The sequence below is a fragment of the Callorhinus ursinus genome, unplaced genomic scaffold (assembly GCF_003265705.2).
Source record: "Callorhinus ursinus isolate GAN/ISIS: 27379988/994484 unplaced genomic scaffold, GSC_fseal_2.0 scaffold29, whole genome shotgun sequence".
In the NCBI taxonomy this organism is placed as follows: domain Eukaryota; kingdom Metazoa; phylum Chordata; class Mammalia; order Carnivora; family Otariidae; genus Callorhinus; species Callorhinus ursinus.
This window is the reverse complement of record NW_027397091.1, coordinates 195,492-221,708: the sequence shown is the minus strand read 5'-3', so window position 1 is coordinate 221,708 and position 26,217 is coordinate 195,492. Positions and strand designations below refer to the sequence as shown.

The 26,217-nt window shown below is 51.6% G+C and overlaps 1 protein-coding gene across 6 annotated transcripts; it reads left to right on the top strand.

The window, feature by feature from the left end:
- The first annotated feature begins 2,708 nt into the window (after nucleotides 1-2,708).
- PDYN (prodynorphin) lies at nucleotides 2,709-21,476 on the top strand. Of its 6 annotated transcripts, XM_073878292.1 has the most exons (5): nucleotides 2,710-2,821; nucleotides 3,704-3,820; nucleotides 7,334-7,460; nucleotides 17,935-18,070; nucleotides 19,380-21,476. In XM_073878292.1, exons 4-5 carry the CDS (start codon nucleotides 17,942-17,944, stop codon nucleotides 20,019-20,021), a joined length of 771 nt encoding a protein of 256 aa, XP_073734393.1. In that variant the 5' UTR covers nucleotides 2,710-2,821; nucleotides 3,704-3,820; nucleotides 7,334-7,460; nucleotides 17,935-17,941; the 3' UTR covers nucleotides 20,022-21,476. The 6 variants fall into 6 exon arrangements, with proteins under 6 accessions (XP_073734394.1, XP_073734393.1, XP_073734391.1 ...); XM_073878293.1 differs by lacking the exon at nucleotides 7,334-7,460 and having other exon boundaries at nucleotides 2,709-2,821; nucleotides 17,932-18,070; XM_073878290.1 differs by lacking the exons at nucleotides 2,710-2,821; nucleotides 3,704-3,820 and adding an exon at nucleotides 3,880-6,276.
- The last annotated feature ends 4,741 nt before the right edge of the window (nucleotides 21,477-26,217 follow it).

Genomic DNA, 26,217 nt, shown 5'->3' with positions numbered 1-26,217 from the left:
TGTTTCCTCCTTAAGTGCTATTATTCCAGGGACCTGTAAGGATGACTCAGAGAGGGAAAAGCTATAATGGAAAATTAATTGCTTTATCAGAGATGGGACCCAGGCTGCATACTCAGAATTAGACAGATAAAGTCCTTTCAACGAGGGCCAGGAGGAGTCCTGAGTGGTCACCAACCAGTTAATTATTCAAAGGGAAGTCGAGAAACAAGGCTCCCCATCTTCCATTTCTTGCAACTTTTAATATCCTCTATGTGTCCCACAACTGTGAGAGTGTGCAGTATACCTGTTGGAAGGTATGTTTGCCTGTGGTTGCTGTGGATACGTTGTGTGTGGTTGTGTTTGTGTGGGTGTGGTTGTGTTTCTGTGAGTTTGTGTGAGTCCGAAGTAGTGGTGAGGGTCTGTGTATGTGATTGTGTTTGTGTGTGTCTTCTTATCCATGTGTGTGCATCAGTGTGTGTTTGGTATGCATCTATGGGTGTGGGCCTGAGGGTACTTGTGGGTCTCTGGCTATAAGTGTCTGAGGACCTCCAGGAGGGGATATTTGGTTAGAAATTGACATGTAGGTGGGCCAGGATGGGGGAAGCACTTAGAGAGCAGGTGTTTTGATGCTGCTGTGATGTAGGAGAAGAGAAGGAAATAGATGATAGTTTTCAAGTATTTTTTTCTCCTGAACTGGGGAAGATGAGCTACTATTAATAAGAATAGCAGTTTATAAATTAGCAATAATATTGTAGAACTAGTCATACGAGCTCCATTTAGAGAGTACCCACTGTATGCTTTTTTGTATACATTAGTTGCGTTCTCATCGCTACTCTGTGCTACCATTACGTCCATTTCATAGAGGAGGCGACTGGAGCTCAGAGAGGTAAAGTAACTTTCCCAAGGTCACACAGCTAGGAGGACTGGGGTCAGTAAGAACTCAGGTCTGTCTGACTCCAGGGCCTGAACTTTTCCCACCATGTCAGATGGCCATCCTTGGCCTGCACCAGCCACCATCCCCAGCTCCAACCAAGCCCCAGCCCTGGCAGGATGAGCCCCAGGATAGGAAAGAGAGGGGCTGAGGCTGGCTGGCAGAACAGGTGCGATACAACAGGAATAACCAAGTTCCAGGCCCCACTGGCCATGTGGTGGCTGGTGGCTCAGACAGGACTACCTCTGCTCTGGACCTTACTTCCCTCATCACTAAAATGACAATTTGGATTCGTCTGGCTTGATAGGTTTTTCCTGCTCAGACTATGTGGGCCACAGGGCTGGGGCTCTATGGGGACTCCCATATTACCAGTCTAGTCCTCCAGCTGGTGACCCCCCACGCCGCCAACAGCACCTTTTTAAAATCCCCCAATTTGCTACATTAAATCTCTGTTGATGAAAGCTTGGGATAGTTTCTTTGATCTGCACTGAACCTTGACCAATTAGCATGGCGTACTCCTACTTGGTCTTTAAAACCTAGCCTCAGCCTTCAGCTCTCGGATGACTACCCTTACCAGCTAGGCTGACTTAGGTACCTCTCCTCTGTGATTCTACAGTCACCCCCATCTCAGACTTTTCCACATGGTACTGAAATTAACTGTTTCCTTTCTATCATCCCCACCCACTGTGATCCCCAGATGTCAGGGGCTGAGTCTTCTCAGCTGTACCCCTGGGTGTTTAGCAGAGAACCTGGCCTATGGCAGGTACTCTGTGAGCGTTTTGTGGAATGAATACAGAAAAGGTAGCAACTTGCCAGTTTAATAGGATTTAGGTGAAACTGTGAGATTCACAGACTGAGAATAAAGCAATTTAATCTCCCCCTTTGGCAAAAAAAACCCCTCACTTCTCATTAAGAGCTATTATTAGGGGTGATGGAGCTCATGGAGCTTATGGGATGATGAGGAGAAGCTCTTGTGTCAAGGCTCCCATTTCAGATCAAATATCCAGAATCCCTTGGTAGATCTGTCCTCCTACTGGTGCCCAGGCCGCTCCCAAGGAATATAAGAACTGGAGGCTTTTGAGAGGCAGCATGCTGAGTGCAGTGCCCTGGCTTTCCAGGTGGACAGACGGGTTTATATCCCAGCTCTACTACTACTTACTGGCTGTGCAAACCTAGGCAAGTGACTGCACTCCTCTGAGCTCATCTGTAAAGGGGACCTAATGGTTTCTACATCATAGAGTGGTTGTGAGGGGTACTGTGGTGGTTTAGGAGACGTGCCTAACACCTGGTGGAAACTGGATGTATGGTGGCTGTGACAAGATTTGGGTGATTGGAGATGGAGGGTTCTTCTCTTCTTCATTTGGGCAAAACCATTTCCGACCATTTAACTCTTGTTTGACTGGTGGCAGAAGTCAGGGCGTGCTCCTGGTGTGGGACATTGTCTCCAATTCCAGTTCATCAAATCCACTGTTGGCATTGGCCTGCGTCTCTTGGCTAGGAGAAGAACAACTGCTTTCTCCCCATTGTTACCCAAGAGCTCTCCTCAACTAGGAAAATACACACCTTCTTCCATCTGTCCTGCCCCTCCATTTTTAACCATTTAAAAGTGTGCAGTTCAGCAGCCTTAAGTACATTCATTATGTTGTGCGTCCATCACTGCTGTCTATTTCCAGAATGTTTTCATCACCCTAAACAAAAACTTTGTGCCCTTTTTAAGCAATAACGTGCCCCTTGGTGATCTCTGTTTCCCTTTCTGTCTCTGCGAGTTTGCCTACTCCAGGTGCCTCACAGAAGCAGTGAACTGGGGACGAGTCAGCGGAGAGCGGGTCCTGCACGTAAGGAAAGTGGAGCTTCTTCCAAGCCAAAGAAAACCATTGGAGTGTTTTAAACAAGGGTATAGCACAATCAGAGGTACATTTTTATTTTTGTTATTTTTTAATTTTTTTTAAAGGTTTTGTCTATTTGAGAGAGAGTGCGCACACATACACAAATGCGGACAGAGGGAGAAGGAGAAGCAGACTCCTTGCTGAGCAGGGAGCCCAACAGGAGGCTCAATCCGAGGACTCCGAGATCATGACCTGAGCCAAAGGCAGATGCTTAATGGACTGAGTCACCCAGGTGCCCCTGTAGGTACATTTTTAAAACAATCTCTCTGGCTGCAGATGAGACAGTAGTAGGTAGGGGTAGGGGTGGAAGCAGCAGCCAGGGGGAGAAGTAGTGGGGGCCCGCCCAGGGCGCCAGAGCCATGGCCATGAAGACCTCTGATGAATGGGATGTGGGGCGAGAGAAAGAGGGGAGTCAAGCATGAGTCCTCTGGAAGATAACATCCTCCTCTACTCTCCTTGCCTCCTGGTCTTTGCCTGAGCTGTTCCCTCTGTCTGGATGTCCTCTCCTCCCCTTTGCCTGGACAACTCCTACTCGTGATCATTTCTCACTTAGCTCTCCTGTCCTCCAGGAAACCTTCCCCTCCTCCCTTCCTGCCCCCACCCCACCCCTGGCTGGGCTGGGAGCCCCTCTTCCGTGTCCCCATGGAACTCCAGGTCCCCTCCCAGCCGGGTCCTCGTCACACTGCTGGGCACTTCCTGCCCCTCCATCGCCCCCCACCCGGGACCATGAGCCCAAAGAGACAAAGTTGGGTGTGGCATACTTCCTCCCAGGGCCAAGCACTGAATGGCACACGGTGACATTTAGATACGAAAGTAGGAGAGACAGGGAGGGGGAGAGGGGGAGATAGAGACGGAGAGGTTGAGCAGGGGGACCCTTCTGACTTCCTGGTCCCCGATCCCGTGGCAGCCCGGCGCAGACAGGACTCCGACAGCGCATGCGTAGAGTGGCACGAGAGCAGCCGGGGACCGGAAGCCAGCTGGAGACAGGCACCGAATCCCGCCCAAATGCTCCGGAGTGATCCAGGTCAGCTGCCCCTACGTTCCCAGTGCAACAGGTGAAGAGAGAAAATACACAGGGCTTTGAGATGAGACAGAAGCAGGGCGGAGAGACGCTGGGAGGCAGTAGGACCCGTGCCTGGGGCACACACCCGGGACCCTGCGGCCTGGTTTCAGGCTGTGCTCTGCCACGTGCCCCCCCCCCCCCCGGCAAGGCTCCGTGCCAACGGCTTACCCTCTCCCAGCCTCTGTTCCCGATCTGTAAAGTGGGGGTATGGCGTGCAGTTGATTGCAGGGGTATTGGGAAAATCTGGCGTGGTGCTAACTGAACGGTTTGCCCCAGGGCCTGGCACGGGGGGAAGGCCTTAAGAAAATGCTGGCTCTACTTGCTAGTCCTCTGCCAAGTTCTTCCTTGTTCCTTCCTAACAGAATGATTCAAGGGCTGGTTGTTGCAAATATTTTCTTCTCTCCAGTGTTAGCTTTTGGCCCACTTCGAGATCCGAATTAGAGCCTCGTCATGCAGGGAAGGGAGCATGACAGAACTTTGGAATTAGTCCCCACGTCTGCGTGGAGCAGTGTTGTCCGCCTCTCTTCGGATGACTCAGGAGCCCGGAGAGGCGAGGGACCCATCAGCTGCCACACAGTGAATAAGTAGGAACATCGGGGATTGAGCCCAAGCCAGCCTGCGATTCCATGGGTCCCCACCCCACGTGCCACTGCCCATGGGGCTGAGGCGTGACCCCGAGCATCACTGAGCCTGGGAGAGGGGTGAGCTTTACAACAAGCTCCTCTAGGACTGTGGGAGAAAGCTGTTCCTGGCCTTGTCCTGCGCATGCGCGTAAAGGACGTCGCAGAAGGAAAGGAAAAGCAGATGAGTAAACTGCTTGTTTTCGAGGCTCGCAATAGGCTCCAGGGGTGAAGGATGCCAAACCCTGATGGTGTGAATCGGGATTATCCGCAGTGTCTCTGTCCTGGCTGTCCTTACTCCTCTTTATGATGAACAATGGTCAAGAGAGGCCCCTACTCCTCTATTCGGGTGCCCTGCTGACTCCCAGGAATGGGAGCTGTTGTACCCCATCTCTTAGAGCCTTTGTCTATCCCAAGGTTATTACCAAGAGCTGACGGAGGTAGAGGTGGGGAGGCTGAGCACGAGGTGAAGAATAAGGAGGCTGGAGAGAGACTGGGGATGAAGTTGGGCTTAGGGAAGAAGAAGCAGCTGCAGCCCCAGGCTCCCAGACTCCCGGCGTGGCATTGAGTCGGCTCCACCGAAGTCCTCTGGGTCCCCTGGCCGGAAGCCAGCCTGACGTGTGGCCGAGCGCTCACTGAGCCTGGGCTGTGGCCATCGGACACTGGGGATGGGGCTTCCACACTGACATCCGACGTCCTTTGCACCTATCAGACCCCACATGCTGCCTGAAAACACGGACAAGGAGGAGAAGAAAGGCAAATTCGGATCCCGGAGAGTCCTCTCTGAAAGGGAGGAGGTAGATGTCATCTCCAGGCTGGAGGGGAGTGGGGGGGAGTTGAGCTCTGGGGCCCAAAGGACTGGGCTCAACTCCTCCTCCCTCCCTGTGTGGCTGGGGCGTCCATGCACACGTCTGCTGGTTGTGACGATACAGCGCAACATGAGGAAGTGTGTGGAACGTAGTAGGTGCCCAGCAGACAGCTCCTTCCATCTTCCTCCTCGTAATGAATCAGGTGCAGGGAGAGGACCAGCGCCTGGAGAACGGAGAACGCTGCTGCGTCAGAGCGGGAACGATGGCATTAATCACAAGGACAGATGGTGATGGAGCACTCATTAAGTGTTGGCTGCGTTAAGTGATGCCGCCCACACCCTCTGTTTCACCCCCCACAAGAGCCCGACGAGCTGGAGACTGTTATCCCCATTTTACAGATAAGCAAACTGAAGCTGAAGTTGGAAACTTGTCTAAGGTCTCTCCACCTGTGAGCTGGCAGAGCCGGGAAGCAAACCCACATCTCCAATATTCTGAACTACAGCCCTGTCCTACGTTGGACAGGGGTGGGTGGGGTGGCGTGGAGAGAGACAGCCCCAGAGAGGGCAGCCCTGGGCCCCCACCCCTCAGCGTTGCCAGATTGGAGGCTTCACACCCAGGAGGGCTGAGGGAGTGAGCGGGGGACTCTGGGGTCAGACAAGCCTGCATCTGTTCCTAGCTAGCTTGATGACTTAATTTGCTGTCTGTCTTTGGGGACGTTTCTCAGCTCTGAAACCTCTTTTTTCTCATCTGCAAGATGGGGATAATATTCACTACCTGACCGACGGCTTTGGCTGAGCGCCTGGCCCAGCATCGGTGCCCAGGGAATGGGCAGTCCCTGCCAGGCTTCTGAAACAGACATGCCTCCCCCCCGCCCCGCAACAAACTGCCTGTCTGCTGTTGACTGAGAGGAGAAGCATGTTCTTTTCCAAACCCAGAGACCCCCCCCACCTTCAAGTTGCTGCTGGCATGGGCCGAGGGCTCCCAGGAGGTAGGGATGCCCCCCGCCCGGGATGCAGGCAAAGGCACATCGGAGCCCATATTTTGAGGGGGATTTCATGGTATTCATTTTGTGTTGCCACCAGAGAAAAGTAAACTGCAGCTCCTGGCTGCTGGGGAAGGGCTGAGCTCCTGCCAGGGCTGGCTGTGCCTGGCACCAGCCCAGTCATGTACCGGAGTCGGCAGTGGGTGCAGGCAAGTGTGCACACAAAAGCGTTCCGGCACACGCATGAGCAGCCACACATGGAGCCGCCACATCACACGGCACCGGCTCCGGCCGCCCTCCCCTTCTCGTCGCTTCCCTCATCGGGGGGCTCTCTGCTTCTTCTGCTGTCTCTAGATTCCTGTAGGTTCGGAGCCTGTCCTCTTTCCCGGTTTCCTTCTCTCTCTTCCTCTGACTCTCCCTGCGTTTCCCCCATCTCTCTGGGTGGCCCCATCTCTGGCACCCCGCGTCTCTCCGTTTTTCCAACTCTTTCTCGTCTGTGTCACACCCTATCTCTCTGACAGTGTCTCCTTCTCTTTCCGATTCTCTGAATCTTCTGTTTCGCTGCTTCTCTCTCTGTGTCCCCATCTGTCTCCAGATCTGTCTGACTCCCTCTCTCTCTGTGTCTCCATCTGTCTCTGTATCTCTCTGTCTGCCTGTCTCTTTCTGTGTCTCTTTTTCCAACTCTTTCTGTCTCTGTTCTTCCCTACCTCCCTCTCTCTCTCTCTTTTTTTCTGTGACACTCTCCTGGAAACGCATCAAAGACTGAAGTGGCCGGATTTCAAGTGACAAACAGCACTACACCCAGGATCCAGCCCCCTCCCTGCACGGCTGGCTTCCTCCTCCACATCCCCTGTCACGAAGAGAAGCCTATTGTGTGGGGCCCGGGGAGTTGGAGTTGAAGGGCCCGGGGGTCTGCTCCTTTGACTGCTCTGAGCTGCTTCCCCATTGGCTCCCAGCAGCCGGTGCTCAGCAAGGGCTGAGCGACACGGGGAGGCTCTAGTCCATAAAAGGGGGGGCGAGGCACCAGAACTGCCATTCTAAGGGGCTTTGGTGGTGCTCACAGCTGCCTTGTTGGCACCTCCTTCCGAGCCAGAGTCAGGGAGACCCCTGCCTGAATCCTGACCCAGCCACCTGCCACCACCCTCCGACCTGCTCAGCCAGAAGCTACCCAGGGACAAAGAAGAGCACAGGTAATATCCGTAAGGGCACGGGAATCTCTCTTTTGATTTTATCTGTTTTTCCTGGTCCTCTGGACCCGGGGGTGGTAGGAGCTCGGGCTGGGGGATTTCAGGTCTGGGTCTGATAATCCGGCAGATAGAGTCACAGTTATGAGGCTAGTTTACAAATGCCAGATCTGTCTGTGTGAGACGGACAGTTCTTTGGAATCCCCCCTCGGCGCAGCCCCGGCTTAAATAGGTGGAAGGTTCTTCTCCCCCAAGAGGACCACCCCTCGGTTTTAGCTCCAGGGTCTTCTCCTTCCCCAGCAGTTGGCACACACGGTTCCCACGTGAAGATGGGATACCCTGGGTGGAAGAAGTGAGTTGAGCCACTCAGGGTGGTTTTAAAGGTCAGTGATTCTCACCAGACTTAGAGAACAAGGTCTGGGGGAACGTTAATGAGATTTGGGGCTCTGGCATTTACCAGGTATCATGTACATCAATGTGCAGCCAAGTTCAACCTTCTCATTCTTTTTTGGATCGTGTTTAATTGCTGACAGGGTGCTGGCTTAGTGGTTTCCTTTGACATAATTTACACAGAAATGAAGTTTGGGACTATTTTGATGGGAGGGAATGGGGAAAGAGAGTGACAGCAAGCAGAGAGACTCAGGCTTAGCATGATTTTTCTTGTCAATTTTACTTTGGAAAGGACTTGTTGCTTTCATGTAAATTATAGCCAAGTTGGGCAGGGAAGAAGCAGCTCAGATGGGTAAGTGATTTGCTCCCTGGTAAAGATATCCTTAGTGAAGGAAAGTATGATAGAATCCCGAAGTTTGACTCCAGCAAAAAAGCTGGCGAGTTTCAGAGAAAAGGAAAAAAAAAAAAGGGCGGGGGGAAGTCTGGTGATGACACGGAGGTTGAATAGTAAATTCTGTGACCTCGTACTTTTTTCCTGGGTATCTTTTATCTAGAATCTCTCCAAGCTTTACAAACATTCCTTAATTAAGCCTCCAACCTTCCCAGGGGAATCAAGCTCTTCAGGTTATTGGATCTGATTTCAGTTCCCTTCCCACAGACTGAAAGTCTTCATTACCCTCTTTCTTCCAAGGGTTGATGAAATATACAAGTCTTTCTAATTTGACAGGCGTTCTAGTCAAGATCCATTGCAAACCTTTCAGAATGTCAACCCCCGGCCTCCCCCTCCCACCGCCACATCGCCCTCTCTTTTCCCCCTTTCTTCCTCCCCTCAATCCCACTCTACCTTGCCTTTTGTTCTATTTTTGCAGGTCATTTATCTCCAGGCTCTGAGATCTGCGTGGGGGAGCTGTTGCAGCAGCCCAAGGGTGAGCTGCGCTGCCTGGGGGAGGTTTGCGTTTGCTGACGGGATCTCAAGCCCACTGCTTTGCCCCAGATGAGCTAGAGGTGTGATGGGTGGCAGGCAGATCCTGTGTCCCCGCTCGCAGCTGGCAGTGAGATGTCGCCGTGCTTCCCGAGGAACCCAGCATGTTTTAGCAGAGCAGGCAAAGGGACGGGCTCGGGGGGCTATTTGAGAAATTTGCTATCATCATAAAGCAAATGGACAGGGATTCGGGTCTTGAGATAACTCCTAGGAGCCAGGAATGGCCCACATATTGTCTATATGTGTGTCTCACAATCACCCAGATCTGGGTTCAAATCCCAGGTCTCACCGCTCATTTGCTGTGTGATTTGGGGCCAGTAGCCGAGTGTTCATATCCTCGTCTGCACAGTACAGGTAATAGTATTCACCTCCGAAGGTTATTGTGAGACTCCCACGGGATACTGTAATTTGCCTGGCATTCAGTAGGTACTCAATAAATGTTAGAGTACCTGCTCAAGTTCTCACTGTCCAAAGGGGTCCAAAGTTGGACCCCTTCCCCCCCAGTCTTCATCACCCCCACACCATCGAGCCGTGCCCTACGTCCCGGAAATACGCCTGGTGTTTCAGTTTGTGGGGCTGGCACCCCCCCCCCCATCCTGTCCTCTCCACACCAAGAGAAGACCGTTTCTTCATCTACTGCCTCGGGATCAGGAAGTCTTTTCCTGATCGATCCTCCCTAGCCACCCTCCCGCAGCCTACCTCCGTGGGCCATTCTTGCACAATTGTTGTATTTATTAGCTGTCTTCCATCATTCTAAGCGGGATCAATAGTTGGTGGTTTGACTTCAACGTGTGTCTGAGAAAGTGCAGTCGTCTAGCTGATTTCTCTCCCCGTTTTCGCTCATCTCAGCCCATAAATGTTGGTTACTCTCACTGTGTCGGACAAAGGGCTAAAACGATTTCACCGAGACAGGGCTGGCCATTGTGGAGGGCAGTAAATATTTCTGGAGACACTCAGTAAGCCCAGGATCAGGCCCTAGAGATGGAGCGGGGTCCTGGGTCCTTTGATGTTGGGCCTCATTAATCCCTCCCTCCCAGCCCAGGTCCAGATGGATGCTTCTGGCAGGAGGGTAAATGCCCCGGATCCACAAGGCACAGCCTGTGGCTTCTCCCTGAGGACATCCAGCTGTCCTCCTGGCCGGAGTGGGAGGCTCCAGGCCCGTTCACCGTATTTGTCCGCCGTCATGCTGTCATTTGGCTCTTTGACCTGTTGCCGGACAGTTAGTTTAAGCTGAGAAGGGTTTAGTGAGCAGTTATTATGTGGTAGGCTCGCTGGTCCACTGGCAGGAGGAGGAATTGGTGTTTGTGATTACACAGTAGGTCAATGCGCTGAATCCAAGGCTACTTCCTGCCCTGCCTTCCCCGGCCCTGGTTCTGTTCCCTCCCCCGCTCCTCTGTTCCTCCTGTACCTTCTCCCCCTGGTCCCACCACCTCTCCCTCTCTGTTCTCCACCATCTCTCTGCTTCTCTGGTGTCTGTATCTCTTTCTCTGTGCTCAAGAGTCTCTGCTACTCTTTGGCACATGGGCCTTTCTCTGTCTCTGTCTCTCTTTCTGCATCTCTGTCCCTCTCTCTCTGACCCATCCTCCCTTGCGTTTCTCCCTATCCCTTAACTGCGTCGAATAACAAAGGGCGGCGGTTTCATGTGACTCCTGCTCTTAAAAAGCAGTCTTTTTATAAAACAAAGTGAATAACCCCCCATGACCACGGAGTGCGGGGGGCGGGGGGGGGGGCCCTGTTTCGCTCTGGTCCTCCAACAGCAAATGGCCCAGAAGAGAGGGCCGGCCCCGTGTGTGGGCCCCCATCCCACACGTTCTGTGCTTTGTTTGATTCTTGCCAGACTACACGGTGGGTTCACTGTCCATCCGGGATCCGAGCCCCCCGTCCCCCCAGGTGATAATCCATTCCTTGTTAATGACCCTAAAGGCCTCACAGGAACATCATCCCCCACTTTTCAGGATCTTCCTTTGCCAGCCCCTGAAGACCCTCAAAGGTGAACTTTATATGTTTTCCGGTGGTGGTGGTGGGAGGTGTCAAACTCCAGAAACAGTCTCATCTCCAGGAACATGAGAGTTTGGCGGGAGGACATTTAACGTGACCCCATGCCTTAGGGACGGTTTGTGGGTGGAGCTGCAGACTGACTTTCGAGTCTGCTTGTTATGTCCTTGCCTCTCGGCCTTGACCTGGTGATCTTGCCTCTCTGGGCCTCTCTTTCCCCATCTGGAAAACGAGGCTCATCGCACCAGCCTCCTGGATCCTCCTGAGGGCGAACGTGCAGTAATGGAGCTGAGAGCGAGTTGGGCCCTGTAGCGGGGCCTTACGCAGGGATGCTACAGACTCAGAGAGCCCAGCTCAGCCATGCCTGCCCTTGGTCCCTTGGTCCTCACCCTTCCCGCCTGAGCCTGTGGCAGTAGCAGCTGCCCCAGTAGTGGCCACTGGAGGCCACGGGCTTGGCACGCCCCTCGGCCGCCGTGGGGCAGATGGTTGGAAACGCCGTCTCCTCAGTGCGAGCTACCGCCTGGGGGTGGGAGGCCCCAGCTTGGTCTCCACTTCCCTCCTGACTCATGATGTGACCTTAAACAAGTGACTTCATTCCTACCTTTTCCCGTTTCCTCTGCTATCAAATAGGGATAATCATATGCGATAAAGTGCTGGGAGAGATAATTGCAATGTTAAATCAAGCCATTATTATTCCATGCTGGCTTTTTAATCCTCTGAGCCCTCTGACTACAATATAGAAATATCATTGAGAAGAGACGAGAGGGCAGGCAGGCAGTCCCTTCCCTCTCCAGGAACTCCGGGGCCTGGGTGGGAGAGGGGACTTCTGTGTCGCCGGGGCAGCCCTGGCGCAGGGCAGGGGGTGATGCAGCCCCTTCACGGACGAGAAGTGAGGAGCTGAGGCTCGGGGACGGGAGCGACTCCCCTCCGATTTTTCCCAAGAAAGTCAGCTTCAAAACGATGAGACTAATCTGAATTAGAAAAATAGTGATAAGATTAAATGAAAGCAGGGGTCGGCAAACTTGGTCGGTGAAAGACCAGCTAGTCGATATTTTGGGGCACCTGGGCTTCCAGTCCCCGCAGATGGGATGCGGATGGGTGTTGGAGGCGATCTCAGGGTTCTCCAGAGAAACCCCTCCTCCTCACCAGCCCCTGCTTCCCTCCCTGGTCTGTCACAAAGCCCACGAGGCAGTGGCTGAGGAGGCCTTCAGAGACCTGCAAGTCAAGAGGGTTTTTCTTTGGGAGGGGCTGTGGGGAGGCCCCCTGGCCCACCCAGTCCGTGAAGGGGGCCCCCTCCTTCTGCGGGGGGGGGGCAGTGCATGCTCTCCACTGGGGTCTGTGCACCTGACGCTGCCCCTCTGCCCCCCAAGTGGGCTTGCTGCCACTTCTCAGCCCGTGAGCACCCAAGTGCCATGTCTTCTCAGCTCTTTCTGGATCAGAGTTGACGAGCAGGCAGGGCTCTCTCTGATGTGTGACTTCAAGCAAATCCCCCAAGCAAAGGTGAAAGGACCCGTCTGGCGTGGCACAATAATTGTTTATCCTACAATGGGAAGGAGATAGGATTGCTTGGGGAAAATCTCAGGGCTGATGTGTCATTATTAGAGTCACCTTTTAACCCAGAGAGATCCGGTCAGAAGCCTGACTCCCATTTATTTACAAGCCAAGCGAACTGGGGCAAGCGACTTCACCTTCCCCAGCCTCGGTCTTCTCCTCTGTACAAAGGGTATAAAGACAGCCGCCCCTGGGTTGTGGTGAGGAATTAGAGTCATGTGTGTAAAGTGGGAACGCACAACCTGGCACCTAGTAGGCTCTTGAGCTGTGGTGGCTGTTGGACCGATGTGACCGTGCATACGGAGCACGCAGTCCCACCAGGCACACAGTAGGCCTTCTGCATGTGGCCGTTCATTCATTCAACAACTTGTTTTTTGGAGTTTCGACTGTGTTCCAGGCCTTTGTTATCACTCCTTTTTGCCTTCTTCTTTTCACACCTCCTATAGTCTAAGAGTTGAATGGAGCCTTCATACTCCACCATTTAAAGCACCTACTATGTGCCAGGTACCTTGCCAGGTGCCCTGTGCATGATCTCTTACTTAATTCCTACACTCACCTCCTGATGCGCTATTATTAGCCCTATTATGTGGCCAAGGAGGCGGAGACACAGCAAAGTTAGGTAGATTTCCCAGACTGGGGCTAAGGGGTGGGTCAGGATTTGAATCCGCATAACTAAGCACTTGGTGACCCTGCTTCTGGGTCAGGAAGGAATTGGAGGCACCCCTCTCCTTTCTGACCTCACGCTGCTTCTCCAAGTTGTTGGAGTAGGGCAATGCAGGGGCCGCAGAGTCAAGTGTCTCTCAGATGCTCAGCAGCAGACTCACTGGGTGGGGACAGTGGTGACCAGGCTGCACATGTCCCTTGGGTGACTGTTGCCATATTACAATGCAGGCCCGATGTCTCCAGAACTTCTGATTTTTTTTTAAAGATAAGCTGCAAATTAAGATTTTGAAATGCAAAAATGTCCCAATTTAAAAATGGTGGCAACAGAAATAAAAAAAAATCCCTCTGCAAGTTAGGCGGCCAGTCTGCAGCATCTGGACATTTGCCTTGTGCAGGGAGAGGGCTGCAGGCTGGGGAGGAGGAAGCCAGAGGCCTCAGCCCTGCCTGACCCTGCCTGACCCCTATCACTGCCCTAATCCTCCCTGGGCAGCCCTCTGCTCCCTCCCCATGCCATTAACCTCCCTCCCCAGTTCTTCCTGGGAAACCCACTGAGGCCCAGGGAGCCAAGGCTGTGACAGCGGGGCGTGGGGTGTCTTTGGTGGGGGGGGATGGAGTGAGAGGGGCTTTGCTGGAAGACAGGGACTCAGCCCTTCCCAGGGCCAAGGAACCACAGCTCTGGTCACGCCTTGAACAAGTCAGGGAAAGAATCGAAGCCTCAGAATAAAAACCCTAATATTCATCATGTGACCTGGTTCCTTCTCTGCCTTTCCCCACCTCCCTCATCCCTCCTGGCTCCCTTCCCCTTCCTGTCTGCCCCTCTTTTACCTCCTCTTCCTGCCCCTCCCCTGGCTCCCTGGTTTCCAAAACATTAGCTGAATTTCCTTTAGCAGTGTTGGTTTTAGACAACTGCAGTCCCCATGAGGTTTCTCTGGGGGCACGGAGCTGTGATCCAGAAAAATTCAAACTAGGCTTCCCAGACATCCAGGGGTGGTCTGTGTATTCACTCAACAAACCTGGGTGGAGCTCTTGTTTGCATTGGAGCCCTGTGTGCTGTGCTGGGCTCACCGTTCACGCATCCATTCATTCATCGATCCTCAGATGGCCTTAGTCTTCCCATAGCATTAGAGTGAAATGCAGATTCCTCACTATCTGCCCACAGCTCATCTCTCTGCTTTTCTAGCCCAGTCTCCTGCCTCGTGCGCCCGTATCCACCCAGGCCTCTTTGTTATCCTCACATGCACCACACACCCTCACCATAGTGACTTTCACTTGCGGCGATGAAGTCCCCCCCTGGTCAGGGAACTCAGAAAACAAGAGGTAGTTATGTGATAGAGCCAGCCTAGGTGACTATAGGAGCTCTGAGGAGGGGTCTAATCCAGGCAGACTTCCTGGAGGAGGCAACTGAGGCTGAGTTTTGAAGAACAAGTCAGAGTTAGCCAGGTCAGAGGGAGATGTGAGTGGGTGGGTGGGGTGACAAAGGTGTTCCAGGCAGAGGGAAACCCTTGGGTAAAGTTTGGAAGATGGGGTGCATGGGGCATTCATGTTGGAATTGCAGGTGGTGTGGTCAGGCCCACATCAGACAAAGCTCACAGCCAGGCTGGGTGCTGTGCATTTGCTGGGATCCCTTAGACAGATGACATAAGCTCTGTGCTTCCATTTCCTCACCTATAAAATGGAAAGTATATTAGTTCCAGTTTTATGGGGTTGTTAGGAGGCAGATGGGTTAAGACACAGATGGGTCTCAGCAGGGCCTGGAATGCAGTGAGCACTAGTCAGCGTCGGCTCCGCTTGGTGGGAAAGCCCGTGAGCATCTGGGGAAGGGGCAAGCTTACTCTCAAGGGCAGTGGAGAGCTGGGATGCAGGGCAGGGGTGCAGTCAGACTGGGAAGATTGGAGGCTGCTCTGGAGCCAGGAGGAGGCTGTCTAGGAGGGAAGGAGGGAGGAAGGGAGAAGCTGGAGCCTGGGGGGGGGGGGGGGAGGGGGAAAGGGGGAGCCTGGCCAGTACCCGGTGGTTAAGAAGGTGGGCTCGAGGCAGACCCCCAGGACGCAAATCCCAGCTTTAGCTGCTTACTCGCTCTAGAATCTTGGCAAGCATCTTAACTCAGTTTCCCGATCTGTAAAGTGGGCATGACAATAGTACCCCACCCCAGAGAGTCATGATGAGTAGAAATGAGTTCATTCGTGAGAATCGCTCAGAACGTCACGAGTACTTAACATCCATCTGATCAGCTAGGATTATTATTAAATATAAAGTTAGTAGATGAAAGGAAAGGCTGCTGACGTTATTTTTGCCTGGGACAAAAGGGATCTCAAATCAGGCCTCCTACCTTGGCAGCCACGCTGTGTGGGAAGCCTGGGGGCCAGGAGATGTGTGGTGTAGGCTCCTCCCCGGCAGGTAAATCACTGCCGATCTCCCAAGGGGCCAGCCCCGACATCGCCATCGCTGATAAAGGAGAAAACAGGAGCTCCCTGCTTTGTGTCTGCATATAAGACGTACAGCTCACTCTCCCGGAGCCCAAAGCCGCTCAGCAGCTGGTAGAGCATGAGAGAATGTCCAGGGCAGGCAAGAGAGGTGGGATGGACCCATGCCCACTTTTCTGGGTTTTCTTCTCTGAGCCTCCCTTCTTCGGGGAGCAGGACTTGCCCAGCCTCGAGAGAGGCCCGGGTTCTCTCCTTCAATCACTGTGTGACCTCAGGAGATCTGCCAAGCCTCTCTGAGCACCAGTGTTCTCATCTATAAAGTGGGGATGGTGATACCCACCTCCCACAGTTGGTGGGTGGATTGAGGACAATATGCAAGTCGAAGGCCCTGGACATTGGGTCCTCTGGGTCTCACAGAGGGTTCAGCTGGTAATGAATCAACATTGCTCTGGAAATTGTAATCATTAAGGGCACGAGTGTGGGGAGTCAAGCAGAACAGCCTTGCACCCCAGCTTGGGCGATTCACTGAACCAGAAGTGCCCACCTCACTGGGGAGGAGTAGATGGGATGATGGGCCTAGGGGCTCAGTTCAAGGCCTGGAGCACAGTAGGGCTCCGTAAATGCTGGCTGGGATCTTGCTCGGTGTACTGGGGAGGGGGGGGGATTGTGTGCCCTGAGGGGGGAGACCCGTCTCTGGGCTACAACGTGGGGCTCTGGGGCCATGGGAGGTATCTGCTAAATCCCCTGAGCAAACAGGGCTGCAAAGGCAGGCACGGGAGACTTGGAGCAGGGAAGGAGGACAGCATCCCTGTTAGCAGTGTGACAGGTGTCCGGCTGCAAAGACGAGGCTGGGAAGAGCCTGGAGCCTCCCGCCCTGCACGGGTGTCTCAGGGGAACTCCCCATTTCCAGCTGGGAGAACGGTCCTGTGCCCCCTTTTGAATGGCACTGAGTCTTGATATTTGGTTTATAAGGAGTTAATTATGAGAGGAAGAGCTTCTAACAGACTATCATCTGTGAAGCATGAACTCCCGTACCTAGCATTTACTGCATGCACCTGCTATGGGTGGGTCAGGGACACAGCCCATGACAGCTAGCGCCTGTGTCCTGAAGGAGCTAACACTCCAGTGGGGGCGACAATGCTCGCCAAGAACAATAACAAACAGACACTGAATCCATAGGATCCTATGAGGTGGTGAGCTCTCTGGTGCCAACAAAGCAGAGTGACGGGAGAAGGACCAGGAAGCGGCATTAAATGCAGGGGGCAGCAGATGGCTCCCTGGCAATTTGACTTTGCATTTACCTAATTACAAGAAGGAGCAAGCCCTGTGAAGATCTGGGCTAAGAATACTGCAGAGCAGGGGATGGAAAGTGCAAAGACCCTGGGGTAGGAGCAAGCTTGGTAGGTTTGAGGAACATAGAGATGAAAACAAGACACAGCTCCTGTCTTCATGGAGCCAAAGCCTGAAGACTCAGATATTTACCAAATAGTGGAATATTTTGATGGAGGAGGCACAAGTTTCAGGGTGACTGCAAAGGAGGAGCATCCTATCTAGCCTCGGAGATCAGGGAAAGCTGCCTGGAGGAAGTGATATCAAATGTAGGGCCTAAATTAGCAGGTAACAGAAGAGGAGAGGAAGGGTTTTCCAGCAGATGGAACAGCATAAGCCAAGTCCCAGAGATGGGACAGGGCCTGATACACTTATTAGGGGAATTGCAAGTAGCCGGATATGGTTGGGACCAAGTGTTAGGGTGTAGGGATGAGACTGAGGGTGTTCCTGTCATTTAGAAAAGGGGCCAGGCCTGACCCAACCTAAGAGATCCGACCGCAGAATTGCCACGCTGAGCGGGGCGTTTTAGGGTGTGCAGGAGGGTTCCAAGGAGGAACTGGAGGCAGGGAGGCCAGCTCGGAGAAGGTAGAACGATGGCCACGGCAAGTAGAAGGCTTGGGTGAAAAAGGCAAATTCCAGAGGACTTACAAGGCAGAAAGGATTGGCCCGGGGACAAGCTGAGGCCTGGGGACAAAGGCAGGCGATGGGGCCTCAAAGAATCCAGGAAAGCAGATGCTGAGGGTCTTCTGGCTTGGGGGATGGGCAAAGTGGGTTTTGAAGGCTGACGGGCCCAGGTCAAGTCCCGGCTTGTCCACTGCCTAGCTGTGCGGGCAATCACTTGCCCTCTTTGATCCTCAACTTCCCTACCTGTCTGATGAAAATAGCAGAGCCCACCTCCAGCGCTGTTACACAGATGAACGTGAACTCGGGGAAAAGTTGCTGGCACGTGGCAGGTACTCAGCACGTCAATTCCCTTCCTTGACCCCTGAGCCTCCTGGGGCCTCTATTTTCCTGACTGTGAAATGGAAATGAGAACATTGGCCTTGCAGTATTTCCGCAGGGGTTGGCGAGATGGCCCAGGACACTGACACAGAGTAGGCGCTCACAGATTCATTCTCTTCTCTTTCTCCCTCCCCATTGGGAAAAGCAGAGACAGCATGGCCTGGCAGGGGCTGGTGCTGGCCGCCTACCTCCTCGTGCTCCCCTCCGCCATGGCGGACTGCCTGACCCGGTGCTCCTTGTGTGCTGTGAAGACCCAGGACGGGCCCAAGCCTGTCGACCCTCTGGTAGGTTTCAGGATGCCCAGGTCCTGGGCCTGTGTGTGGGAGGGGCCATCTGTGCGGAGTCTGGGCCACTGTGTGTCTGTCCTGTAGACTCGTCCTACCTGTGCCAGACAGATCCTGCCCTGGGGTCAGCCGGCACAGGTTCCCACCTCCATCCCCACCTCGGACCTCACCACCACCGGCTTGGCTCGCTCCATTCTGGGAAGGACACTCAGGTCTCCAGGGAGCCTGATGCCTGGCAACAAGGAGGGTCATTAAGGAGGCAGTGCTGGCTTTGGGAGTGGACAGCCTTTTGGTAACTTTCCAGGGCTTCTTTCCACCAGGCTGCTGGGCGACTCCCAGTCTAGTTATTCCCATGGAAGGAGCTCTTTCCACCACCACGAAATGCCAGGAGCTGGTGGACAGGATCCAAGCCTTGACCCTTCTCCTGGATCTTAGCGTCTCTCAGCCTGGCCTTGTTGGCTTTGCTTTGAATCAAACTGTCACTGTCTCTCACTTGATGGCAGACAGGTGAGAGTAAAGGTCCCAAGGGTGTGGCGGACAGAGCACTGCCACTTTCTCACTCCGAGACCCTGGAACCCCGCATCTTCAGTTTCCACATCTGCAAAATGGGCGTGATTCTATGAGATAACAATGCAAAGTCCTCAACACATGGTTCTAGCTGCTCTTCAGAGAGAGGCACATGATCACAGGGTAGCACAGAGGTTAAGCATGAGGGCTTGTGACATTAGCCTGCCTGGGTCCAAGTTCCAGAATTGTCCAGTGTTGTCACTGCTATCCTCATGACCATCATCATGTTCACATTCGAATTCCCCCAGCACTCCTATGAAGGAGATACTTTTGTTCCCCGGGTTTGATGAGCCCTCAGACCACTTACATGTGTTCTCTCCACCAGCCTGCCTAGCTTCCGTGTCTCTCCATCACATGGCAAGAACATCCCTCACACCTGGGAAAGGTGGGGAGAACCAAATACTCCCTCTGGAGTCAGGAGCTCAGAGGATGAGTGAGCACACCACAGAGCACTCCGGGAAGATCTTACCTAGGATGTTGGCATTGCGTTTTGTAGCCGCGTTTCCCTGGGAAAGTTGTTCCACCTCTCCACGTCTCTTTCCTCCTCTTACACACAGGCACACAATCCCCTACCTACATGCACCCCTGGGAGCATTGAAGTGGGAAGCCTGGGGCTTAGTAATGGCAGCTGCTTTTGATTTTCTGACATGGGACCAGGGACTCTCTGGGGCGGGGGAGTGCATGGCGCTTGATGGTCTGACGGAGGTGACGTTACCACTCTGGTCTTTGCGGGGTTTTGCAGATTTGTTCCCTGCAATGCCAGTCCACTCTGCTACCGGCTGAGGAGTGGGAGACATGCCAAGGCCTTCTGTCCTTTTTCACCCCCTTCACCTTCGGGCTCAATGGCAAAGAAGACTTGGAGACCAAGGCCGCTTTGGAGGAGTCCTATAGTGAGCTGGCCAAGCGCTCTGGGCCCTTCCCGAAGGAGCTTGAGAAAAACAGATTTCTCCTCAGCACCCCAACAGAGGAGAATGCCCTGAGCAGGAGCCTGGCGGAGAAGCTCCGGGGTTTCTCTGGCAGGTTGGGTGAGGGAGGGGAGTCTGAGCTGATGCGGGACACCCAGCTGAATGATGATGCCTTGGAGGCTGGGGCATTGGATTCCAATGAGGAGGACATCAAGGAGCAGGTCAAACGCTATGGGGGCTTCTTGCGCAAATACCCCAAGAGAAGCTCAGAGGTGGCTGGGGAAGGGGACGGGGACGGAGGTAGGGTGGGCCATGAGGACCTGTACAAACGCTACGGCGGCTTCTTGAGGCGCATCCGTCCCAAGCTCAAATGGGACAACCAGAAGCGCTATGGAGGTTTTCTCCGGCGCCAGTTCAAGGTGGTGACTCGGTCTCAGGAAGACCCCAATGCCTACTCTGGAGAGCTTCTTGATGGGTAAACCCCTCCCCATCGTGGAGTTGAGTCAGGAGCTCCCCCTGACACCCTTCCAGATTGGAGTGCCCTCATCCATCCTACCTTACATCCCCTGTACCCATGCTTAGTTCAGCTTTGTCTGCAGAACATCCAAACCCAGCCTGCCTCTTTTCTGCCTGGGGTGCAGTGTTTGTCTGGAGTCAGCAAGGAGGAAGGATGGAGGTTCCCCTCTCCAGTAGACTCAGTGCTTGGTCCCAACTCTAGAACATTGAAACTACTGCCAACAGCAGCTTTTGCTATTAATCCCCCCCCATTAATGTGACTCCCCAGTTCCAGGAATCCAGACTGACTTGTTCTTCATCCCTCTAGATAAATAGCAAAACAAGATAAAGAAACAAATAGAAATCCTAACACTTTATCCCAAACCTTAAAGGACCTCCTTGTGCTCCTCACTTTGGAGACCATGCTTTAGGTAAAACGCTCAAATGCAGCATTTTATTGGAGCAGGAAGTCCTACACTAGAGAGTTCAGTCCTCCAGTGGGCATGTGTTCAGTTGTGTTCTCTGTGTTCTCATCGTTTAGAAACACACCTCTCGAGGAACCCAGTTCCTGGACTCCAGTTCATGTTGGTACCTTGGATAGCACCCAACCCCTCGCGTGAGAGGAAGGGCGAGAAAACCGCTTCCAAAAGGCTAATGAGAGCAGTTCTCCCACTGAATACTGAAATGATCAGGAAGGGAGCAAGACAAACCAATTTGCTCTGTGCAGCAAACTCAAAATGTGGACCAGTTCCCTCAGCCCTCATTAAACTAATTAATCAGATCGGCAGCACACTCCTACCCCAGGATGAACTGAAGCTGAGTCAAGTTGATGAGGTTAAGCACAACCATGTTCTTGAGCAGCTGAATTGGCCGCCAAGAGTCTTAGCCATCTGGCCAAACATATGCATTGGGCATTGGGTAAGGGAATCCAGAAGCAACAGCTAGAAAGACAAAAAGGCCTTCTTCAACCCCTGTGATGATTCTTTCCTCTTGATTTCTCAGAATAAAACCAGAAAGAGGCATGAAGTGATTAAGTGCTTGATGTCAAATGAATTCTCTTGATTCAAATAACCCAGAATCAGAGGCAGAGACCTCCCAATGTCTTGGTTTCAATCAAAGTCTTCTCTCTCTGTTGCTCTTGCTCGCTCATCCCCGGGCACTATGGTTTGGTTTGTGGGTCCAGGAGGCTGGGCTGGATAGGAGAGGAAAGGGTCTTGAGTTCAGTTAATTTGTATAAGATGCTACTGAGCATACTTCTTCACGCGCAACTCCCGGGTCCCTCATGATGTTCTGAATTGTATGGATTGCTGTAGGGTTAACTTCGTGTGCTTTTAAAAAATCCCACTTATGCAATTTACCCAGAATTTGCTTATTCCTTAGCAGGCCTATGTTATTTCCTACTCCTCCAGTGCAATAAATAAAAGAAAGATGGTAATGACTCGGGGTGTGTATGTGTGCGCCTCAGTCTCCAGAGTGTGGAAAGACCATTTGCAGAAAAGAGTGCTGGGGAATGAAAAATATACACACAGACACACACACACAGACCCACACACACACACATATTCATATCAGAAAACTAAGTGTAGGATAACAGAAAGAGCACAGACTTGAGAACATCTTCACCCTAAATTTGAGATCTGTGTGATGTTGAGTAAGTTATTTGCCTTTCTGAGCCTTAGTTTCCTCTCCTGTAAGAGAAAGAACCCCTGACTCCCAGGGACTGTCTCCTATGCTGGGTTACTAAGGCAAGAGGGACAACTGTTCCTCGACAAAGGTGAAGAACTGTCTAGAGAGTGGGTGGCATAAATCCTTTACTGAAATGACATGCTTTATTAAATGGCATCGAGGAGATATCTTTACATAGGGCTGGTGTGGAAGAGTCTCAGTAGCTCCAGACCTCGTGGGTCCCATTTGGCCACTGGTTTTCTGAGTGACTTTATAGAAAACACAGGGCCAGGGAGTTCGGTCTCCTTCCTTCTTTCCTTCATTCAAGAAAGAATTCATTGAAAGCCTACTGTGTGGTAGGTCTTTTTCTAGGTGCTGGAGATACAGGAGAATAAAATGGATAAGGTCTCAGCTCTTATGGAACTTACAGTCTATGGGTGGGCAGACAAGTAAACAAAAATATAAATCTAAAATTAAAAATTAAATTCAAAAAATAAATAAAATGTAATGAATTTAAAATTAAATATTAATGAAATTTAAAATAGTAGTAATTATTGTGAAGGGAACAACTGGGATTTAGTAATAATGGATAATAGGGGTAGGGGAGGAATATCCCCAGGGTGTTCAGGAAATCTTTCTTGAGGAATATTCTGTTCTTGCTGTTCATAGGATCATCAAGTTGGAAGGAACCTAAGGTTGGGATTATCTCCTCCAACTACTTACTCTGTGCCAAAATTGACACACTGACAATAAATTTTTAACTTGGATTTCACAACATATTGCTACTCCTTAATAATTCAGTGTGGGGAAGTTCTGTCTTTATGTTGGGTTGAAATTAAGGTTTCTTGTCACTTTGATACTTTGGGTCCTGATTTTGCTGTCTACCAGCCCAAGAACCTTTTCAGAATTTTCTGTTGCTTGCAAACAAATGGCTCCTAACTATCTCAAATAAGTTAAATGAACAACAACAACAAAAAAAAAGAAAAACCTAAACCCAAAACCAAAACCAAAAACAACTAAGTAATTTGTTGGCTCACATAAATGAATATAGGATATTTACTTCAGGTACAGCTTGATCAAGGGCCTCAAAAAGAACACCGACACTTCTCTATCACTAAGACTTTTTCTCCTCTGTGTTGGATTCATTCTCAGACTCCACATGCTTTTCAGATGTTGACAACAGCTCCAGGCTATACCATGCAGGTTCAGGTCTAGCATGCTATTTTCACAGGAAATCCCCGTCAGAGTTCACTGTGCCTCATTAGCTCTGATTGGGTCATTTGTCCAGTCCTGAGCTCATGCCAGTCATTATGGACAGGTTAATGTGATGCTCTGATTCTCAGGACTAAACCACATGGGCAGCCAGGGATCGATTCAATCCAACTCAAAGACCATGAGAGACGATAGGCTCTGAAAAACAAACGGAGGGTTCTAGAGGGGAGGGGGGTGGGGGGATGGGTTAGCCTGGTGATGGGTATTAAAGAGGTCATGTTCTGCATGGAGCATGGGGTGTTATACGCAAATAATGAATCATGGAACATTACATCAAAAACTAATGATGTAATGTATGGTGATTAACATAATATAATAATAAAAAAACCACAAAACAATCCAACTCAAAGTAGTTGGACTAGAAGTGGGGAAGGGGAAGTTTTTCTGAGGACAGTTGGAGCATGTTTCCCAGTAGGAGAAAGAATAAATGCCAACCCACCAAATAACAGATTGTCAACCCCCCCCACCCCAGTGAGTGAAAGTAGCTGGGTGGGACCTGGGGCAAACTGGAGAGTGTATGTCATGGGGAATATGGGCTCAGGGTAGCCAGATTTGATCTTTAAGAGACCACGGAAATCTGACTTTGCTTTTTTTCCATATAAGTAATTTTTTTAAAGAAGTGTTGAGTAGGACAAACAATAGCATCTTTGGAATGAGACACATCACTTTCTTACCACTGTTCTGTGACCTCTCTAAATTTTTTTTTTAAATAAGAAACACTTCTTTTTTGGGTTTTTACATTCTCCCCATATGCCATGGATTCCAGAATACTATTGCTCTCTACTCCCTTTTCTGGACCCATTTCACTTGGTCAACGAGGCATGGCCACGGATGGTGAAAAGAACCTGGCTAGGGGTCACAGAGAGCTAGGCAGAGATCCCACTTTCCTGGGTAGCTCTGGGCGAGCCACCGCACTTCACTGAGCCTTGGTTGTGTGTGTGTGTGTGTGTATGTGTGTGTTTAAGATTTATTTGTTTATTTTAGAGAGAGAGAGTGCGTGCGCGCGAGTGCGGGGAGGGGCAGAGGGAGAGATAGAAGGGAAGCAGACTCCCCCACTGAGCGCAGAGGGAGATGCTGACCTGGGTGGAAACCAAGAGTCAGATGCTTAACAAACTGAGCCACCCAGGCGCCCCCGAGCCTCAGTTTTCAATCTGTCGATTGGGGAGGAAAACTCTGACTTCCCTCGCCGGAGGTGAGGGTTTGGTAATGGGGAGTCTCAGATACTTCTGGCACACAAGAGGTTTATGACACGAGGTGCTGCCCCATCTTGAAGGGTGATGCCTCTGATGACGGTATTCCAGATGTCACCTGAGCGAGGCAGACACCTGTGGAAAGAGCAAAATTCTCCTGGTAGTAAGAGAAGGATGAAACTTAAAAAAAAATTATTTTCTGTTGCTCTATAACATACACGCTGTCAAGTGTACTTAATCTTAAGTGTGCAGCTCAATGGATTCTTACATATGTATACACCCCTGTGACCACCACTCTGATCACAGTATAAAACATTTCCAGCACCTCAGAGGGGTGATCACTTTTTTATGAGGGATGGAGAACAAGCCAGAGGAAGGATTGGAACAAAAATATCGCAGACCCTGCAGAGTCCTGATTCTCTGTCCATGTCACCAAGGCCACTGTGCAGCAATCACAGATCAGTCATTGGTTAGGGGATGCCAACATCCCGGTAACCTTAGAAGAGTGTGTTACTAATAAGCACGCCGTTTCCACGACAACGCCATACACCATCCGCAGCGAGGGAAGTCTTGTTATAATGATCATGACAATCATAATGATCTCTCGGATTTGGTTCATCCCTCCCCCACCCCCACCCCCAGCTCCAAGCCCTTCACACAAACAGGTCCAGTGATGGGGCTTGTCTATTAATTAAGGGCCCCCAAGTGAAGACAACAAAAATCCCCATGACAGCACTGGGAACAATGGTTCCCTAATAGGTGTCATTTCGGCATTCTTGATTCATGTGCCGCGTCCATGTGGACTCCCATTGTAGCTGTGGAGGTTTATAACAAAGATTTATAATTATTTTTCTGATATGTAAATTTGCATGTAAGTTGCACTTCCACCCTATTTGTCTTGTCTCTAACTTAAGCCAAGCCCCATTATTCTTTGTCCCCAGGACTCCCCTCATTCTGAAGCGCCTTTGATGTGAAGTTTGCCATCGGAAAATGCCCACCTACCTCGTTCTTAACCTCCCTGCTACACCAGCATAGCTCCTAAAGGGCCTGCCCCCATGTCTGTGAAATTTGGGAGTGCTTTCCTGTCCCTGGGAAGATCCATGCGGGGTTTGGACTTGGAGAAGGAAGGAGCACTGGACTGAGAGTCTGGGGACCTAAGCAGCTGATTGAGTGTGGCCAGGCTCTGCTAACTCGTAATGGGGGTGGGCTTTGGATTCTCCAGGACACAGTTTTCTCTTTTGTAACATGAAAAATGTAAAATGGATAATATCGTAAGGACTTTTGTCCTTTCTAAAGCTGACACATAACACTTGTCCTGCGTCAAACGCTGAGCCAATAAATGATGAACAAAGCAAATGACCTTCGGGTTCCTTGTCTGACAATGGGGGTGATGATTTCTACCCTGGCAGGTAGTGGGGGTCACATAAGAAGACACAGGGATAGTGCTAACACCAACCCAATCCGAATTCATGCGACCACCTGATGAATGTTTATTGAGCAACTGTTGCATACCCTGCACTGGGGTAGGGGCAGGGGATTCAGCGGTGATCAGGTAGAGTCCCTATTTCATGGGGCTCACTTTCTAGGGGGAGGAGACCAATCACCTATAGATTAACCAGTGGGTCAGTGTTTCAGGTGGGCATGAGTGCTATGAAGGAAATTAGAGGGTACAAGATGCAAGTGTTGGCAGATGGGAGGAGTTACTCAGGGGAGTCGTAGTTGCTGTGTAGAAAACACTAAGAAAGCCAAAGGGAGGAGTGAGGGCAGAGCGTAGGAGGCAGGCTGCAGAAGCAGACAGGACAGGTCACAGATGCCCCCCTCCCCCTCGCCCAGGACCTGGCACTGTCCCGGTGTGCACCATTACCCACAGAATTACTAGAGCCTCCTTTACTCTCAAAGTGCCTGTCTTGGGTAATATAGCATCTCATTGCCCAACTTAGGGGCATGGGAAGGACCTTGACTTTTTCTCGGGGTGAGGTGGGAGCCCTGGAGGGTCTTAAGCACAAGAGGGACATTATCTGACACAAAAATTCAGAGGAATCACACTAGCTGC